Here is a 12,987-nt window from a genome sequence, read left to right as displayed (position 1 = left end):
AGATGGACAATCTTGCAGATGGATGTGAAGTCAGCATTTCTGAATGGAGTCTTAGAGGAGGAAGTATATGTTGAACAGCCACTTGGATACATGCGAAGAGGCGAAGAGAAGAAAGTGTTGAGATTGAAAAAGGCACTTTATGGCCTGAAGCAAGCTCCACGAGCATGGAATGAAAGAATCGACACTTACTTCAAGAAGAATGGGTATGAGCAGTGCCCTTATGAACATGCTCTTTACATAAAGAAGAAAGGAGAAGATGTGATGTTCATTGCCCTCTATGTCGATGATCTTATCTTCACAGGAATAATGCTGAGCTAATTGAAGCATTTAAAGAAGTGATGAAGAAGGAGTTCGAGATGACCGACTTAGGTCTTATGAAGTATTTCCTTGGTTTGGAAGTCATTCAAGGGAAGGACGGTATCTTTGTGTCGCAGGAAAGATATGCTGAGGAGGTCTTAAAGAAGTTCAAGATGACAAGTTGCAACCCGGTTTCCACCCATATGGAACCTGGCACAAAACTTTCTAAGTATGTAGATGGAGACCGAGTTGATGCGAGCAAATACCGAAGTCTGATTGGAAGTCTCAGGTATCTTACAAATACCAGACCAGATTTAATGCTGAGTGTTGGAATAGCAAGTCGGTATATGGAGGAACCAAGGTATACTCATTGGAAGGTCCTAAAGAGAATTTTAAGGTATGTGAGAGGAGCTGTGTCACTTGGTCTGATGTATACTAGGACGGATGATTATCGACTAGTCGGCTACTCAGACAGTGATTGGTGTGGAGATGTTGATGACCGGAAAAGCACGTCTGGATATGTATTCTTCATGGGGAGCACGGCGTTCACCTGGCTTTCAAAGAAACAGCCCATTGTAACACTGTCAACATGTGAAGCAGAGTACGTTGCAGCATCCTGGAGTGTCTGCCATGCAGTTTGGCTTAGAAACCTTCTAAGCAAACTGGAATTGAAGCAAGAAAAGGGGACTGTGATCCAAGTTGATAACAAGTCGGCCATTGAATTGGCAAAGAACCCGGTCAATCATGAGAGAAGCAAGCACATTGATGTTCGATTTCACTTCATCCGAGAACAAGTGAAAGAAGGAAATGTAGAGTTGGAGCACGTTGAAAGTCGTGCACAAGCTGCAGATATGTTTACAAAGCCGCTGCCATCCTCTCTGTTTGAGAACAACAAGATGATACTTGGAATGAAGGACAAGAAGAGCATTTAAGTTTATGGGGGGATTTTGTTAGGTAAACTTAAATGTGGGTAGTTGGTAGTTGGAAGGTGTGTAGTTGGTAGTTGGAAGGTGGGTAGTTAAAAGTTGTTGTATTAATTGTGAGTTAGGTAGTAGTTATATTTAATGAATGTAGTTGAAGGGTAATGTCCAAAAGCCTATAAAAGGACCATGTAGTGCTTCATTTCAAGATACAACAAAATCTGAATACAAAGAGTGTTTATCTAGAGAGACTTATTTGTCTACATGTAGAACATGTAATTCGGAAGTGTTTTTTCTCTGCATGGAACTATTGTAGGTTTTCTGGGTGTGAGTTTCTCTCAGTCACCGTTCATCTCTTCATCGCATACCACTCCTTAAACCTACCATCATCAAAGCTTTGGATCAGAAGGTGTCTAAGGCTTCATGTTGAAACCTGATAGAAAATAACGAAAGAAAGAAGAGGAAAAAGAATTAGGATAATATTATCGAGGTTCGCTCGAATTATTATTGAACACCGATATTACAAGTTAGGTTACATATCTATTTTCAATACATATATATGTGTGTCAAATCATTTACCAGAAATATTTAACGAGGGTTCAAACACTTTTTTTATGTCTAACATTGAAACGATACGTTAAATAAGATAAAAAGCTTAAAAAATATTATACAACACATAAAATATCAAATAAATTTAACTTGATTAAAATAAAATTAAATTCAAACATTTTTAGAAGTTAGAAAACTAATTGGTAAAAAAAAATTAATAGAGATTAATTCTAATTTTAAATATTTAACCATTTTAATAAATATTAGTATTATTTACTGTACATTCTTGTTATTATTAATTAATACACGTTTCCTTAGCACTAAAGTTGTCAAAACAGATAACCCGGTCCGATCCGGCTTGACCCACCACGGGTTGATGATTTAGTGAGCCAACCCAACTTGACTCACTTTTTAGCGAGCCAAAAAAATTCGAACCCGACTCGACCCACCACGAGTTGACGGGTTAAACGGGTTGGCTCACGGGTTCACTTAATTAAAAAAATATAATTTTTTTATTTTTTTTTCAGTCAAAACTAAAATGTAATTATAATTAAAGTCTAAATAAACTTTTATACAATCCAAATACAAACCAAAATAAAAAAAAAATACAAATTGTTTATGTTTTGGATAAAAAAATAATTTAACATGACCCAAATGTAAAACACAATTTAATAAAAAAAATATATTTGTGTGACCCTTTTATCTGTGGATAAGTGAGCTAACCCGGCTCACTACGGGTTCAACCCGGATGAGTCGGGTTCCAAATGAGCTGGGTCAAAAATCAACACATATTAAAATTTGTAGATAAATTTCAACCTAACCCAATCTGAATCAGTGATGAGCTTAATTGGCTAGGAAATTTTAACCTATTTTGACAGCTCCATTTAGCACTATACAAAAATGGAAAACATAGTTCATCAAAAGCTGACACTATGATTGAAAACGTGCGTTATTATTATTAATACACGTTGTCTTAATGGAGAAAAGAGTCGATAAAAAGCACACACTATCATTGAAAAACCCACTCTAAATAAAAAAATAGAGACGGTCATGCGTCCATGCTGAAAACGTGGGTTTCACTCACCTTTAATGCGACATCACTAAAAAATTAATTAATTAATTTTAAAATGCAGCGCGTGTGTCTACCGGCTTCAATAAAAGAATTAAAAAACTTATCGTCGGTTAATTTTAAAATATTTTTATTACTGTTGCTGCTAGCCATCGCTTTTAAGTCATAATCATGCTTAAAATTCACATTCATATTCATTTAGAAAACATAACATTCGCATTCAATATTTTTGCATGCACTAATATAAAATTGTCACGATACCCACTGCATTGAGTTTATTTATACAAATCCGTTAATAAACTACATTCAACATTGAACGGATCAAAATCTGAAAGAGTACATGAATATAAAATCCATTTACAAGCTAATTAAAATAAAAAAAAATGGATATACAATTGATCCACAAGCTTATTGAAATCCAAACAGCCAAAAATGAAATTGACTTTAGAATGTAAAACCAATTTCAAATATAAAATTGATCCACAAGCTTATTAGAATCCAAACAGCTATAACATTTGTGTTGATTTAAGCTTAGTTTATTTCGACTCAAAAGATAAACTTTATTATTTTTTATTTTTTTGACACTTTGCGTCGTTTATTTTATTATTTTATTAAAATTATAAGATTTAGTAGGAAATTATAGGAATATCCTTTTCTCCACTGAGTATGTTTGCAGTGGAATTTTTTTGTGTTTGTAATATAATCACACAAATTTTATGAAATAAATTAATCATGATAAGATAATAATATAATAAACGATAAAGTAACTATTATAGAAAGTGATACAAAAAAAAGTACTATGTGAATATAATTAATTAATAATATGATGTCTTTCATTCTTCGTTAGTTTATGAAAGTTGTTTTAATAAATAGTCAGCGTTATTTACTATACATTCTTTGTTATTATTAATACACGTTGTTTTAGAGTTTTTTAAGAGATCCAAAATACGTGTTCTGAAATTTGTATCCATTGCTTTCTAGAATAAGCGTTTTGGATTCATGATACTTATGTGTTTTTTTCCGAATCATTGCATAAAAAATCCTTTAGAATCATACCATTTGTAGCATTAAAAATTAGCAATCACTACAATTTTGGATTGTCCTATATATCCAAATAGTATACTCCTAGATAATATTGTATTATGTAAAAGTTGGCAACCACCATTAAAGAATGCATGCTCCACCACTACCACAACTCAGATAAAACGTGCGAGAGTTCAAAAACTAGGGGTTGCAGGTGAAAACAAATGGGGTGTAAGAAGAAACCACCCTAATCACTTTGGTCATAATTATATATAGATTGTTGTCTTCTTCTTATTTAACGTAATAAGTTAAAGAAGCATTGTGTATTTTCTTGGAATATATAAAAATGTATGTTAACGTGTTGTGATATTATCTTTAGACAATAATACTTTTATAATTATTTCTTTTTATAATATGAGATGACATTTTTTCAATAGTTTTAAAATATAAAAAAATAAAAATAAAATAAAAAGCTACTTAAAATATATAATTTCATATCGTAAAAGAAAGTTATTAATATTTAGTCGTTAAAAAATTATTTTTCATAATATTTTGGTTAATGCTTACACTTTGGAAAGTTTCAAAAGCACTCTGTATATGCTATTTGTCTTTTCCTCCATTTATAAAACAATCTAATAACTCCTGTATCTTTCAAATTGAATGAAGTATCTACCTTAATCCAAAATAGAGACTATTGTGTAAAAATTATTTGGAAATTTTGATTGAAAGAGCAAATAAAAGGATTATTTAGGTTGATGTCGTGTGTGAATATTGAAGAATATTTGTAATACTTTACAATTAGTAATGCATGAAAGGTTTTCGTAGGTACTACCCAAAAATCAGTTTGTGCTGATAAAAAATAATGTAAAATATATTTGTGTAATTTTTTTCCCTTCTCTATCCAAATCTGCTTTTGCGAAAAAATAAAAAAGGAATAAATTTTAAAGTGCCATAATATTTTTTGATGACACAATTCAAGTCTCCCTCCTCTTGTGTTACTTTTACATAAAACCTCAAGCAATATATATGATAACAGGCTAAAATATTATAAATCGATAATTTTCCAGGGATCCACAGAACTTTAACCTTAATGGTGGAACTGAAATATTATACATCGCCAATTTCTTAAAGATACATTAATTTGTTATAATCTTTTGTATCAAAGTTATATATTAAATAAGGTATTGAATATTACGAAAATATAACTTAGGTTGCATACTTTTTCCGACTATAATTTATTTCAATATTAAACTAGTTTTATTACAGGAATATTAATTTAGTTCTGCGCCTTTTATATTTCGCAAGAGATTCTTATAAAATTTTATTGAAAAGATCTGGATTCTCATGTTAAATTTAATCCTCATATTTGAAAGGAGTTTATTCTCAACTAAAAGAGAATAGGATGCTATGGATTACACCAAAAAATAAGGGCTTAATCAGCGTGGGTGGACTTGGCATCATTTGTTGATAACGTAAAATACTAATAAATTTGAAGTATTAAGAAGAAAAATTCGGATTTACCTAAGATCATTATTGTGGAATTCTGGTACATTACACTCATTCTTCATAATGGATGCCAACATAGCATTAGCATGCCAAATATTAATCAGACTAATAATAACATCTCAAATATTACCACGCTGGTACTATTTTACAGTGTTGATCTTATTGAATAGTAGCAAGTGATGAGAGTCACAATCGCCCCTTCAGAAAATTGACGCATAATGTTTTCAAAATGTCCTTGTCTGGTTTTAGTAGTGCCGCCTTATCCTTTGCATCCAAAGCAAAAGCTTCCTAAAATATTCCAAACAAAACACCATAAAACTCGACCACATAGACAGATCAGAAGAAACAGTACAAGACAAGACAAAACAAAACATAAAATACCTGGACCAAATTTCGTGTAATAATACGGTCTATAAAGTGGAAGAGGATGTCGTGGGTGAATTCTGGGTGGCCTTGGATGCAAAAGATGTGATCTCCATAGCTGAACATCTCAATTCCAGTCATTTCTGAGGAAGCAATGAGGTGTGCTTTAGGAGGGAGCTCTAGAATCTGCAGTTCAATATAACATGTGTACCATAATTCGAAGAAGAAGAAAAAGAAATGGAAAATGATTTTTTGACTATTAAATTTTGATAATTTTTGTTTACGTGACATCTTTTAAATGGTTCTCCATCTCTATATTTTTTTATTCTCAATATTTCAAAATCACTTAAAAGATGGCACATCATATTATAAGAGAAAGTTATCAAAATTTAATAGTCAGAATATACTTGTCCAAAAGAAAAAGTTACAGATATACTGACCTCGTCCCTGTGGCATTTGTGTATGGAAAGGTGTGATGGGAGGTTGAGAGAAGAGAAAGAGAATGGCAGAGATGATGAGATGTTTATAGATTTAACACCAATGTCCCAACCCTTCGTAGACCGACCCACCTTCCCTCCCAATGCACGCCCAATTATCTGTTACACATATTCAACACATTATACACTTTCATCTCAAATTCATTCAACTCACATCATCATTTTCTCTTTGTTAATCCAAACAAAACCAATTCATCCGGTCCAAATTTTCTATTAATTTTTTTTATATATTTTCTATTGAACATTAAAAATACACTATATTATTACTTTAAAAATCTTTTCAAAATATTTTAAAATTTTAAAATCAGTCACTGTCAATGTAATTTGAAGACAAGACAAAGAAACAACACAGAAAACCAGTACAAGATCCAAATTCTACATTCCCCTTCATCCCCTCAAATTATTAACTCCGCTCACTCTTTTTTAAATTCTCTTTTCAATAAGATATTTTAAAAATGAAATTACATCATTGTGCTCGCTTTATTTTGCCTTCTATCAGAACACAGGCTCACCTCTTTTCTTTTTTTTTGTTGGACCAAAATAGACAAATTAGGAGCATGAGCATGCAAGAAGGGAATATTATCTTGGCACAAAAATTCCAAAAAGAAGAATGTTATTAATATACAATAAATTTCCATACACGTATACTAGTTTTTCAAATTTTAGAATGTCTGAGAATTATATGGTTTGGAAGAGAGAAATGTATATTAAATGAAAGAATAACAACATTCAATTATCACGAAGAGAGTTTCTTTTAGATAAAAATATTGTTTCTTTATATCTAAAATCTTGACATAAATCTAAAATACGAGGTAATGAAAAGAAACAAAATTCAAAAAGAAAAAAAAAATTAACTCCATTTTGAAAGAACTAAAAATAAATAAATAATTTGAAGTTTTCACTCAATGAAAAACTTAAATTATTTATAAACATTGTAATGAAAAAACAAAAGAAATCATCCAAAATATTCTTGAAATTATTAAAAATGTATAATATTCCTCACGAAAAATAAAAATTAATTATGAAACACAAGACAATTAATCCGACCGTCCCAAAATTCACAACTTTTCGAGAATGCTCTTAACACCATAAATGTGTACTATGGTGTATGTACGTTCAATTTAAAAACTAAAAAGAATAAGTTACAATTTTTCAGAATTAATATTCAGTTAAGATAATGTGAATGAAAAATTACATTTATACTATCTTAATATATAATTTTTTTCATGTGTAATTATATAACTTTTCACGTCCTTTTATCTTATCAAATCTATGATTTTGATCGGTGAAAAACCAATAATACTAAAACTTTTTCATCGTTAAAGAAAAAAGTTTCCCATTAAATACGTAAAAATAACATTTTAATTAAAAAAAATGTTTTTAATAAATTAATTTTGATGGATTGTCTAAGAATTGAAATAATAGAATTAACTGCCCAACAAATTTTTATAATTAAATATCGTTACTGAATAATTAGATTTAGATGCGGCACTGACAAATTTTAACCTGGGAGATGTGACGTGGAGAAGACAGGATAGAGCAGTGCAGTGTTTAGTTACAAAATGTAAGACATTTCAAACATTAATCTCCTGTTAAAAGATCATTGTGGATAGGACCACCAACCCTTCCAACATCACTGACAAGAGTACGACAAAATGAGACTTATCTATATTGTTATTAGAATATTGGTGAGGTCCTTTTTGTGAAGATTTAAAAATGAAACAATAATAGATTGTGAGATCTATGAGATATGAGAGAGAAAGTAATTAAAAAAGCATAAACATTATTGAAGGGAGGAAATTGAAATATGAGAAGTAGGAACCTGGTGGCCGAAGCAAATGCCAAGGATTTTCTTGTGCATAGAGTGCAATCTGTTAACGAGTTCCAGAAGTTCAAGAATCCAAGAATCGTTAGCATGGGCGTCGTAACAGCTTCCGGTGATGACAAACCCATCGTAGAGAGAGAGGTGGTGGTTGGCCGGAAACTCTCCCTGCACCACCTTGTACAGGTCCCACCTCTCTCCCTCCTCCGCCAACACTCTCCCGAACATCCCGTAACAACCTCCGTGCATCTTCAACAAGTACTCCGAATCCTCACCGCACATCAGCACCGCATACCTCTTCTCTCCGACCTCACCCATCTCAGAGAGACACACAGAGAAACGATTTGGTGTTGTTCTCGTTGGCTTCCTCTCAGGGACATAACTAACTTTCCCACTCTCGCCTCCTTTTTAAAGGCCCACCTTTTCACCTTTATTACTAAATTGTCCTTTCCTCTTTATTTGTCTTTTTTATTGGAATGACAACGTGGGTTTTTATATCTCTAAAGTTAATAGATAATAAAAAATAAAAATATTTAAGTTTAATTTTTTTTTTAGTTTTTGTTTTTGTCAAAAATTGACAGTAGAATTATATTAATTATATCAACAAAGCAAATCATTCATATTAAGAGTTTCAATTTTGATGAAAGAATCATTGATCCGTTTTAAGATATTTAAAGAAATGTATCCTAAAAGACCAAATTGCATTAGTTTTTTAAAAAATCAAAACCAAATTAAGACTAAAAAAAACTAGAGAATCGACTTAATATTTTAAAAAAATAACATGAATCAAAAGATTAATTAAACCAAATATTTATTAAGATAACTTTTTTTTTCATTCTTATTGTGTTTTTAGTTTTTTGCACAAATTGTAATTATATCTCACTCTCGTATGTTTTCTTTTTCTTTTTGAAGAAAAAAAAAAGTTAGACACAAACTCATTATTTCTGCTCTCATTTCTCAATTATTCTATTTCTTTTTTGTCTCTTGTCCCATTTGATAATAAAAACATTATTTTTATCTCATCAGCTTTTTGTTCATTTTTGTATTATAGACAGTGGCGGAGCCACGTTAGAGCAGGCGGGGGCCACGGCCCCCCCAACTTTTTTTTTTTTTTTTAAGTTTTATGTGTTTAAAATTTTTTAAATTATATATTTTTAAATGTTTTAAATTATGTATATCATTTTAAATTAGACAGTAATATATTAAAAATTAATAAAAAATAAATTAGATATTTTTTTATGAAATACATAATTTAATTTTAATAAATAGTACAATATAAAATTAAATATAATAAAAAAAAAATTGTTAAGATAATTTTTATCTTTTTTTATATTGTTTTTTGTGTTTTTTCATGTTTTGTATTCGTTTCTTACTCTTATCTGATTTCTTTTGTTATTGAAAAAAAAAAGTTAAGCAGAAACGTCATTACTTTTGTCTTCATCTTTTTCATATCTTCTCTTATTCTTAAAGGAAAAAAATTTCTCTTGTTTCACTTGGTAGTGCAACACTTGTTTAATATTTAGTCCTTTTTTTTTATCTCATTACCCTTTTGTATATTCATTTTTTTATGAAAAGAGAAAAGCAAATAATGTATTATGTGATCTTTTATAGAGGATTTTTAAGTGTAACTTGATTATCATAGTTATTTGTAGTAATTATGTCTCTCAATTTTTGATTAAATTATAATAAATTATTTTTTTAGTCTTAAACTTGTTTTATAGACAGGTATATTGATAAAAAAAATTAAAGAATAAATTTATTTTTTAAAATTGATAAAAAAGAAGTGAAGATGAGAACAAAAACTTGTGATGACTTTTGAATCGATATGTACATATTAGTAAAATGGAAAATCAATATTTTGCAGATAATATGGTTATTTACATTGAAAAAAAAAAGCTAAAAAATATAGTTATGATTCAATTATTTAATAAGTTCAAGAATATGAAAAAACGAATGACAATATTATTTAGATATATGTATTTTCTGTTATAATTATAGCTATATTAAATTATGTATTACTTTTTCCTGAATTAATGACAAAAATCTTAAATATATAAATTGAGTATATTATTTTGGCTCCCCCATAAATTTTTGCCAAGATCCGCCACTGATTATAGAACAAATATAATGCATCATGTGTTCTTTCATACCCGATCTTTACGTGTCTCAATTTTTTATTAGATTATGATAAATTATTTTTTAATATTATTTACAAAAAAAAGTGTACATTGATAAAAAATAAAAGAATAAATTTATCGTTTAAAAGTGATAAAAAAAGAAACTATGAATGAAAACACATTCTTTGAAGTATTATATTAATAATCAAATTTAATGATCTCAAAATTATATTATTTTGGTCCCTCCAACATTTTTTTGTCAAGATCCGCCGGTGCTTCTTATCTTAACTTTTTTGTGGTTGATGAGTTGTTTTATTGGAATGTTATGATGTTGTTTATTGGACTTCTTTTGATGTTATAGGATTTTTTTTATTATTTAAATGTTTTCATATTTCAAATATTAAAATTATGATGTCTAAAACTTTTTTTTTTAATTCAAAATGTTCAAATATACAAATTGACTTGTAGGCCCATGTAAGACAGATCACGTTTTCAAACCTGCAACTTCTCTGTATGACAGGTCAATCCAACCCATAATGTGTGAACTTGGCCTAAACGAACTGGATCGACCGCATTGTTATCCCTATTTTTCTTATACATCGCCTTACCTTTTACCATTTGGTTTAGTTTTTTTTTTTCGTCCTAATAATTTTTAAATTTTATTTTACTATTTTTAACGTTATTAAATCAGTTCATTATTTTTAAAAGCAAATTAGTATTATTATTAGTTGTTAACTCTTAAACAAAGTTTTTGTGAATTTTTTATGTATATTGAATCTGGAAGAGTAAAGAAACAGTTTGTGTTGGATATCCTAGTATGTGACCATTTTTTCCTAGGTTTACATAGGTGATCGTAAATCAGTGAAATTGCTCTGTGGGTATGCGTATGCGTGTGAAGTAGGTTTACACGTTGGAAATGTTTGGGTGCGCGTTTTGGAAGCTTCCACACGTTGTTTTTGCGTGGCTTTTATTACCATATATTTGACGTGAAGGGGTGTTAATAAAGTGCGTGGGTAACAATTCCATTAACAATATTCTCTTTCTTCTTATTATTATTATTATCAGTGGCCCATATTCGCTATATTTTTATTTATTTCACACACTGAAATATTACGGAAACTGAGAGCAAATAAAGGAGACTTTAACATAAAAATAATAATAATAATAATAATAATAATAATAATAGCGTGAAGGGAACAATGTCACTGTTTAATTTGACTTTCGTATTCTGTCACGTGAAAATGGATATTGGCCTGATCAACTTTTTCTTTAAGTAAAATATAAATTCATTTTTGTTATATTCATTGTTAATTTTTTTTCATTAAATTTAATGTAATGTTTGTTAATTTTATCATAAGCATCATCGGTATATGATTAGAGATATTAATTTGGTTAATAGACTCAAATGAGGGAAAAAAAAGTTTAAGTTCTTAAAGTCTCGTCGAGTGACTTAAGGTCAAGACTAGTTAGGCTCTCATAACAATAATATTTTAAGTCAAATTAAAAGATTAAGTCAAGTATTTTCAGTCGGTCACAACCAAAGATCAAGTCATCAGATCCAGACTGACTACCTACACAGGCCGACGACTCAGACATACTGTCCGATCCGACAATCCAAACGGATCGACCCGATCCAACCACCTATATGAGTTGGACCGACCTAGATCAACAACCTAGACGAGCCGATCCACAAGGCTTTTGTGAAGTTTTTTTGCCCTCTGAACTTCTTTAATTGGAGCTTTTTGGTCTTATAGATTTTTTTTGTCCTAGTTCACGTGGATGAAGAACAAAATCTTATAGATTGAACTAAATTGACACTTCTGTATATATGATATCAAGTTTAAGATAAGACTATTTTACTTTTATTTATTAAAAATCATATTGTTTATTACATATGAACACATTTTACCTACTTTATTTTACTATTTTTTCTTATAATAATAATATGTTTTTATTTGTTTTACGATATTTTAGGAAAATTTCCATTATAGCAGTAAAATAAAATAAATAAATAAATAAACTTAACTTTGTCTTATGAATGAACTTTTTTTTTTCTTGAGTACAAGAAAAGAGATAGTAATTAATGTATTTAGAAGAATTAAGAAGTCACGTTGACAAAATATATTTTGGCATTATGGGAAGATGATTTATGGACAAAGTTCTCTCTAAAGGCTTCAACGAGAGGAAAATATGAAAAAGAGAAATTGATTTTTACATGGGCTAAATATGAGATTCTGTACAAATTGACTGATTTATGAGCTGATTTTAACTTATAAAAAAATTAATATAATTTTTATCATACTTTACTTTTCTATAAATTCTTACCAAGAAGTTAATTAAAGTAACCCTAAAACTCCTGATAATATAATAAATAACTTGGTGAAAGATAAATTTGATTAATAAAATAAATTTTAATACAACAACTATTCATTACTCTTTCACTTTCTCTTTAAATCCTACAATCACGACAATTTAACTTACAAAATCGCATAATTTTATGTAGAACTTTAAAAACAGTGAATTAAATATAATTATTTCAAGAATGTTAGTGATTTTCGTTATTTAGTATATCCTTCGTGATAAATTTAGTTGTTAAATATTGATTATAGAAAATTATTAGATTTTTTTTAAAAAAATGTGTTACTTTCTTTACCTTGGTCCCTTAAACATGTTACTTTATATTTTTACTATTTGCAATTATTTTTTAGCTTTTAGTCTATTTGATATGTCATTTTTAACTTTTATCATCACAAATATATCGTTTTTTAGTCCGCATATAAATAGCATATTTGTTTTATTTTGGTTCTTATTAGTATATAATCTT

The 12,987-nt window shown here is 29.3% G+C and overlaps 1 protein-coding gene across 1 annotated transcript; it reads right to left on the bottom strand.

Annotated features, from left to right (window-relative positions):
* Nucleotides 1–5,355: 5,355 nt before the first annotated feature.
* LOC114188220 (gamma-glutamyl peptidase 3-like) lies at nt 5,356–8,425 on the bottom strand. Its single transcript, XM_028076786.2, has 4 exons — nt 8,047–8,425; nt 6,168–6,323; nt 5,746–5,913; nt 5,356–5,652 (listed from the first exon to the last, which is right to left on the bottom strand). Exons 1-4 carry the CDS (start codon nt 8,362–8,364, stop codon nt 5,551–5,553), a joined length of 744 nt encoding a protein of 247 aa, XP_027932587.1. The 5' UTR covers nt 8,365–8,425; the 3' UTR covers nt 5,356–5,550.
* Nucleotides 8,426–12,987: the final 4,562 nt, after the last annotated feature.

The sequence above is a fragment of the Vigna unguiculata genome, chromosome 6 (assembly GCF_037176805.1).
Source record: "Vigna unguiculata cultivar grain cowpea cultivar isolate G323 ecotype 2 chromosome 6, ASM3717680v1, whole genome shotgun sequence".
Classification (NCBI taxonomy): domain Eukaryota; kingdom Viridiplantae; phylum Streptophyta; class Magnoliopsida; order Fabales; family Fabaceae; genus Vigna; species Vigna unguiculata.
Note: the sequence above shows the minus strand (reverse complement) of the source record. Positions and strands in the feature narration are given on the sequence as shown.

What these genes read in the sequence shown, in the direction of transcription:
- LOC114188220 (XM_028076786.2), bottom strand. Translation starts at nt 8,364, where the DNA reads ATGGGTGAGGTCGGAGAGAAGAGGTATGCGGTGCTGATGTGCGGTGAG. An exon ending in GCATTTGCTTCGGCCACCAG is followed by an intron (nt 6,324 to 8,046) that starts GTTCCTACTTCT and finishes TATGTGTAACAG; the next exon opens with ATAATTGGGCGTGCATTGGG. An exon ending in ACAAATGCCACAGGGACGAG is followed by an intron (nt 5,914 to 6,167) that starts GTCAGTATATCT and finishes ATTGAACTGCAG; the next exon opens with ATTCTAGAGCTCCCTCCTAA.